This window comes from Rhinoraja longicauda, chromosome 39 (genome assembly GCF_053455715.1).
Source record: "Rhinoraja longicauda isolate Sanriku21f chromosome 39, sRhiLon1.1, whole genome shotgun sequence".
Lineage (NCBI taxonomy): Eukaryota > Metazoa > Chordata > Chondrichthyes > Rajiformes > Arhynchobatidae > Rhinoraja > Rhinoraja longicauda.
Genome location: NC_135991.1, coordinates 16770449 through 16777948, shown reverse-complemented (window position 1 = coordinate 16777948; position 7500 = coordinate 16770449). Strand labels below are relative to the sequence as shown.

The 7500-nt window shown below is 50.2% G+C and overlaps 2 protein-coding genes across 2 annotated transcripts in view; both read right to left on the bottom strand.

Annotated features, from left to right (window-relative positions):
* LOC144611059 (myeloid cell surface antigen CD33-like) overlaps positions 1–1476 on the bottom strand; it is a 19248-nt gene extending 17772 nt beyond the window's left edge. Inside the window, exon 1 of the mRNA XM_078430146.1 lies at positions 1455–1476. The gene's annotated coding sequence lies outside the window, so the exon portion shown is untranslated. The remainder of the gene's footprint in view (positions 1–1454) is intronic.
* A 5955-nt stretch (positions 1477–7431) lies between these two features.
* Positions 7432–7500, bottom strand: part of psenen (presenilin enhancer, gamma-secretase subunit) — a 14459-nt gene continuing 14390 nt past the window's right edge. Inside the window, exon 4 of the mRNA XM_078430280.1 lies at positions 7432–7472. Coding sequence (XP_078286406.1) covers positions 7432–7472 — 41 coding nt within the window. The remainder of the gene's footprint in view (positions 7473–7500) is intronic.

Here is a 7500-nt window from a genome sequence, read left to right as displayed (position 1 = left end):
ACAATAGGTGCAGGAGGAGGCCATTCGGCCCTTCGAGCCTGTACGCACCGCCAATCAATGCGATCATTGTCGTTTACATTAATGATCTGGATGATGGTGTGGCAAATTGGATTAGTAAATATGCAGATGATACTAAGATAGGTGGAGTAGTTGATAGTGAGGTAGATTTTCAAAGTCTACAGAGAGACTTGGGCCTTTTGGAAGGGTGGGCTGAAAGATGGCAGATGGAGTTTAATGCTGATAAGTGTGAGGTGCTGCATTTTGGGTCGGACAAATCAAAATAGGACGTACAGGGTAAATGGTAGGGAATTGAGGAATGCAGTGGAACAGAGGGATCTGGGAATAACTGTGCATTGTTCCCTGAAGGTGGAATCTCATGTGGATAGGGTGGTGAAGAAGGCGTTTGGTATGCTTGCCTTTATAAATCAGAGCATCGAGTATAGAAGTTGGGATGTAATGTTGAAATTGTACAGGGCATTGGTGAGGCCGAATCTGGAGTATGGTGTGCAGTTCAGGTCGCCAAATTATAGGAAGGATATCGACAAAATGGAGAGGGTACAGAGGAGATTTACTAGAATGTTGCCTGGGTTTCAGCACTTAGGCTACAGAGAGAGGTTGAACAGGTTGGGTCTTTATTCTTTGGAGCGTAGAAGGTTGAGGGGGGACTTGATAGAGGTTTTTAAAATTTTGAGAGGGAGACGTGGGTAGGCTTTTCCCTTTGAGAGTGGGGAAGATTCCAACAAGGGGACATAGCTTCAGAATTGAGGGACAAAGGTTTAGGGGGTAACATGAGGGGGGAACTTCTTTACTCAGAGGGTTGTGGCTGTATGGAATGGGCTTCCGGTGGAAGTGGTGGAGGCTGGCTCGATTTTATTATTTAAGAGTAAATTGGATAGGTATATGGATAGGAGGGGATTGGAGGGTTATGGTCTGAGTGCAGGTAGATGAGACTAGGTCAGGGAGAGTGGTCGGCGTGGACTGGTAGGGCCGGACAGGCCTGTTTCCATGCTGTAGTTGTTATATGTTATATGTTATATCATGGCTGATCACTCTCAATCAGTACCCCGTTCCTGCCTTCTCCCCGTACCACCTCACTCCGCTATCCTTAAGAGCTCTATCCAGCTCTCTCTTGAAAGCATCCAACGAACTGGCCTCCACTGCCTTCTGAGGCAGAGAATTCCACACCTTCACCACTCTCTGACTGAAAAAGTTCTTCCTCATCTCCGTTCTAAATGGCCGACCCCTTGTTCTTAAACTGTGGCCCCTCGTTCTGGACTCCCCCAACATTGGGAACATGTTTCCTGCCTCTAATGTGTCCAATCCCCTAATTATCTTATATGTTTCAATAAGATCCCCCCTCATCCTTCTAAATTCCAGTGTATACAAGCCCAATCGCTCCAGCCTTTCAACGTACGACAGTCCCGCCATCCCGGGGATTAACCTGGTGAACCTACGCTGCACGCCCTCCATAGCAAGAAAATCCTTCCTCAAATTTGGAGACCAAAACTGCACACAGTACTCCAGGTGCGGTCTCACCAGGGCCCTGTACAACTGCAGAAGGACTGGACAAGCTAGAGGCAGGAAACATGTTCCCAATGTTGGGGGAGTCCAGAACCAGGGGCCACACAGTCTAAGAATATAGGGGAGGCCGTTTAAAACTGAGGCGAGGAGGAACGTTTGCAGTTGTGAATGTGTGGGATTCTCTGCCACAGAGGGCAGTGGAGGCCGATTCACTGGATGGATTTAAGAGAGAGTTAGATAGAGCTCTAGGGGCTAGTGGGATCAAGGGGCACGGGGAGAAGGCAGGCACGGGTTACTGATTGTGGACGGTCAGCCGCGATCACAATGAATGGTGGTGCGTACAGGCTCGAAGGGCCGAGTGGCCTCCTCCTGCATGTTTCTAACGGCCCTGTTTCTTTTACCATCGTTACTTTTTTGCACACCCTTGTTCCATATCTCTCCCTATCACTGTCGAGACCTCTCGTTTCCCTCTCCCCCCCCCCCCGACTCTCAGTCTGAAGAAGGGTCTCGACCCGAAACGTTGCCGGTTCCTTCTCTCCACAGATGCTGCCTGACCCGCTGAGTTACTCCAGCACTTTGTACCTGTCCACGTTCTCCAAACAGAGATGCTGCCCGACCCGCTGAGTTACTCCGGCACTTTGTACCTGTCCACGTTCTCCACACAGAGATGCTGCCCGACCCGCTGAGTTACTCCAGCTCTTTGTGAAATAAATGCCTTCGATTTATACCAGCAGTTATTTTCTAGGTTAATCCCCGGAATGGCGGGACTGTCGTACGTTGAAAGACTGGAGCGACTAGGCTTGTATACACTGGAATTTAGAAGGACGAGAGGAGATCTAACTGGATGGATTTATCCATTGATTCCACTGGCCCCTAGAGCTCTATCTAACTCTCTCTTAAACCCATCCAGTGAATCGGCCTCCACTGCCCTCTGTGGCAGAGAATCCCACACATTCACAACTGCAAACGTTCCTCCTCGCCTCAGTTTTAAACGGCCTCCCCTTTATTCTTAGACTGTGTGTGTGTGTGGCCCCTGGTTCTGGACTCGCCCAACATTGGGAACATGTTTCCTGCGTCGAGCTTGTCCAGTCCTTTTATAATTTTTACACGTCTCTCTATAAGATCCCCCCTCTCGTCCTTCTAAACTCCAGCGAACACAAGCCCGGTCGATCCATTGTACCTGTCCACGTTCTCCACACACAGAGATGCTGCCCGACCCGCTGAGTTACTCCGGCACTTTGTACCTGTCCACGTTCTCCACACACAGAGATGCTGCCCGACCCGCTGAGTTACTCCGGCACTTTGTACCCGTCCACGTTCTCCACACACAGAGATGCTGCCCGACCCGCTGAGTTACTCCGGCACTTTGTACCTGTCCACGTTCTCCACAGAGATGCTGCCCGACCCGCTGAGATACTCTTTGTAATTCCCTTCCTGCACACACACGCACACTGTGTGAAACGTTATGTTGCAGTGTTGGTAATTGTACCCGTCTCGAAACGGTTCCTTCCCCCGATTAACCCTTTTGCCGTCTTTCTCGTTCCAGTCGGGGGAGCAGATTTCCAGCCAGCTCTGCTCCCAGCCCTGGAATTCCTCGGCTCTGGAAAAGCTCCAGCTAATCTCAGTCTCGGCAGGAAGTAAACATCCTTCCCTGAGTGTGTGTGTGTGTGTGTGGCAGCCAGCGATCCCACACACAAACGCCCTGCCCCCTTCAAAAACTCCCATCCCCCCCTCTCCCTCGTTTCCTTTACAAGCACCGATCGCCCTCCAACGAAACATTCACTGTGATCGTACACACAATCAGTGACCCTTCTCCCCGTACCCCTTGATTCCACCGGCCCCTAGAGCTCTATCTAACTCTCTCTCAAACCCACCCAGTGAATCGGCCTCCACTGCCCTCTGTGGCAGAGAATCCCACACATTCACAACTGGAAACGTTCCTCCTCACCTCAGTTTTAAACGGCCTCCCCTTTATTCTTAGACTGTGTGTGTGTGTGGCCCCTGGTTCTGGACTCCCCCAACATTGGGAACATGTTTCCTGCATCTAGCTTGTCCAGTCCTTTTATAATTTTACACGTCTCTCTATAAGATCCCCCCCTCGTCCTTCAAAACTCCAGCGAATATAAGCCCCAGTCTTTCCAATCTTTCCTCGTACGACAGTCCCGCCATCCCGGGGATTAACCTGGTGAACCTACGCTGCACTGCCTCAATAGCAAGGATGTCCTTCCTCAATTCTGCAGTTGTACAGGGCCCTAGTGAGACCGCACCTGGAGTACTGTGTGCAGTTTTGGTCTCCAAATTTGAGGAAGGACGTCCTTGCTATCCCCGGGATGGCGGGACTGTCGTACGTTGAAAGACTGGAACGACTAGGCTTGTATACACTGGAATTTAGAAGGATGAGAGGAGATCTTATCGAAACGTGTGTGTGTGTGTGTGTGTGTGTGTGTGCGTGTGTGTGTGTGTGTGTGAGGATGTGTGTGTGCGTGTGGGAGTGTATGTGTGTGAGAGAGTGTGCGTGTGTTAAAGTGTGTGTGTGTGATCAGCCATGATCACATTGACTGGCTCGAAGGGCCGAATGGCCTCCTCCTGCACCTGTTGTCTATTGTCTATTGCCTGCCTTCTCCCCGTATCCCTTGATCCCACTAGCCCCTAGAGCTCCATCTAACTCTCTCTCAAACCCACCCAGTGAATCGGCCTCCACTGCCCTCTGTGGCAGAGAATCCCACACATTCACAACTGCAAACGTTCCTCCTCACCTCAGTTTTAAACGGCCTCCCCTTTATTCTTAGACTGTGTGTGTGTGTGGCCCCTGGTTCTGGACTCCCCCAACATTGGGAACATGTTTCCTGCATCTAGCTTGTCCAGTCCTTTTATAATGCTACACGTGAATAAAATCCATCTTCTCAGTCCTAAATGGCCTCCCCTTTATTCTTAGACTGTGTGGCCCCTGGTTCTGGACTCGCCCAACATTGGGAACATGTTTCCTGCATCGAGCTTGTCCGGCCCTTTTATAATTTTACACGTCTCTCTATAAGATCCCCCTCTCATCCTTCTACACTCCAACATTGGGAACGTTTCCTGCCTCTAGCTTGTTCAGTCAATAGACAATAGACAATAGACAATAGGTGCAGGAGTAGGCCATTCAGCCCTTCGAGCCTGTACGCACCGCCATTCAATGCGATCATGGCTGATCACTCTCAATCAGTACCCCGTTCCTGCCTTCTCCCCATACCCCCTCACTCCGCTATCCTTAAGAGCTCTATCCAGCTCTCTCTTGAAAGCATCCAACGAACTGGCCTCCGCTGCCTTCTGAGGCAGAGAATTCCACACCTTCACCACTCTCTGACTGAAAAAGTTCTTCCTCATCTCCGTTCTAAATGGCCTACCCCTTATTCTTAAACTGTGGCCCCTTGTTCTGGACTCCCCCAACATTGGGAACATGTTTCCTGCCTCTAATGTGTCCAATCCCCTAATTATCTTATATGTTTCAATAAGATCCCCCCTCATCCTTCTAAATTCCAGCGAATACAAGCCCCAGTCTTTCCAGTCTTTCCTCGTACGACAGTCCCGCCATCCTGGGGATTAACCTGGTGAACCTACGCTGCACTGCCTCAATAGCAAGGACGTCCTTCCTCAAATTAGGAGACCAAAACTGCACACAGTACTCCAGGTGCGGTCTCACCAGGGCCCTGTACAACTGCAGAAGGACCTCTTTGCTCCTAAACTCAAACTAGGAGTCCAAAACTGCACACAGTACTCCAGGTGCGGTCTCACCAGGGCCCTGTACAACTGCAGAAGGACCTCTTGGCTCCTGTACTGAAATCCTCTCGTTATGAAGGCCAACATGCCATTAGCTCTCTTAGCTTAGTTCAGAGATACAGCGGGGAAACAGGCCCTTCGGCCCACCGAGTCCGTCCGTGCCGACCAGCGATCGGTCGCTCGTTCACAAACTAGTTCTATGTTTCGCTGTTTCATCATGGGTCGTCTCGGTGTCGCGGCGGGTCGAGCCGCCGCCTCACGGCGCCAGAGACCCGGGTTCCATCCCGACCGCGGGCGCTGTCTGTACGGAGTTTGTGCGCACGTTCTCTCCCCGTGACCCACGTGGGTTTTCTCCGGGCGCTCCGGTTTCCTCCCACACTCCACAAAGACGTGCGTGCGTGCGGGTTTGTAGGTTAATTGGCTTCGGTGTAAAGATTGTAAATTGTTCCCCAGTGTGTGTGTGTGGGATAGTGTTAGTGTGTGTGTGGGATAGTGTTAGTGTGTGTGTGGGATAGTGTTAGTGTGTGTGTGCGTGTGTGTGTGTGTGTGGGATAGTGTGTGTGTGTGTGTGTGGGATAGTGTTAGTGTGTGTGTGTGTGGGATAGTGTTAGTGTGTGTGTGTGTGTGTGTGGGATAGTGTTAGTGTGTGTGTGTGTGGGATAGTGTTAGTGTGTGCGTGCGTGTGTGTGTGTGTGGGATAGTGTTAGTGTGTGTGTGTGTGGGATAGTGTTAGTGTTAGTGTGTGTGTGTGTGGGATAGTGTTAGTGTGTGTGTGGGATAGTGTTAGTGTGTGTGTGTGTGGGATAGTGTTAGTGTGTGTGTGTGTGTGGGATAGTGTTAGTGTTAGTGTGTGTGTGTGTGTGGGATACTGTTAGTGTTAGTGTGTGTGTGTGTGTGTGGGATAGTGTTAGTGTGTGTGTGTGTGCGTGTGTGTGTGTGTGTGTGGGATAGTGTGTGTGTGTGGGATAGTGTTAGTGTGTGTGTGGGATAGTGTTAGTGTGTGTGTGTGTGTGGGATAGTGTTAGTGTGTGTGTGGGATAGTGTTAGTGTGTGTGTGTGTGGGATAGTGTTAGTGTGTGTGTGTGTGTGGGATAGTGTTAGTGTTAGTGTGTGTGTGTGTGTGGGATACTGTTAGTGTTTGTGTGTGTGTGTGGGATAGTGTTAGTGTGTGTGTGTGTGCGTGTGTGTGTGTGTGTGGGATAGTGTGTGTGTGTGGGATAGTGTTAGTGTGTGTGTGGATAGTGTTAGTGTGTGTGTGTGTGTGGGATAGTGTTAGTGTGTGTGTGGGATAGTGTTAGTGTGTGTGTGTGTGTGGGATAGTGTTAGTGTGTGTGTGTTAGTGTGTGTGTGGGATAGTGTTAGTGTGTGTGTGGGATAGTGTGTGTGTGTGTGTGTGTGGGATAGTGTTAGTGTGTGTGTGTGTGTGTGGGATAGTGTTAGTGTGTGGATAGTGTTAGTGTGTGCGTGCGTGTGTGTGTGTGTGGGATAGTGTTAGTGTGTGTGTGTGTGGGATAGTGTTAGTGTGTGTGTGTGTGTGTGGGATAGTGTTAGTGTTAGTGTGTGTGTGTGTGTGGGATACTGTTAGTGTTAGTGTGTGTGTGTGTGTGGGATAGTGTTAGTGTGTGTGTGTGTGCGTGTGTGTGTGTGTGGGATAGTGTGTGTGTGTGTGTGTGTGTGTGTGTGGGATAGTGTTAGTGTGTGTGTGTGTGTGTGTGTGTGGGATAGTGTTAGTGTGTGTGTGTGTGTGTGGGATAGTGTTAGTGTGTGTGTGCGTGTGGGGATAGTGCTAGTGTGTGTGTGGGATAGTGTTAGTGTGTGTGTGTGTGTGTGGGATAGTGTGTGTGTGTGTGTGTGTGTGTGTGGGATAGTGTTAGTGTGTGTGTGGGATAGTGTTAGTGTGTGTGTGTGTGTGGGATAGTGTTAGTGTGTGTGTGTGTGTGGGATAGTGTTAGTGTGTGTGTGTGTGTGTGGGATAGTGTTAGTGTGTGTGTGCGTGTGGGGATAGTGCTAGTGTGTGTGTGGGATAGTGTTAGTGTGTGTGTGTGTGTGTGTGGGAGAGTGTTAGTGTGCGGGGATCGCTGGTCGGTGCGGACGGACTCGGTGGGCCGAAGGGCCTGTTTCCTCGCTGTGTGTATCTCTAAAGCTAATAAACTAAAAGGTGCTCAGGGCAAACATTTCCCTCCTCGTCTTGACTGGAAATTCAAGAGTTGCGGAATTAGC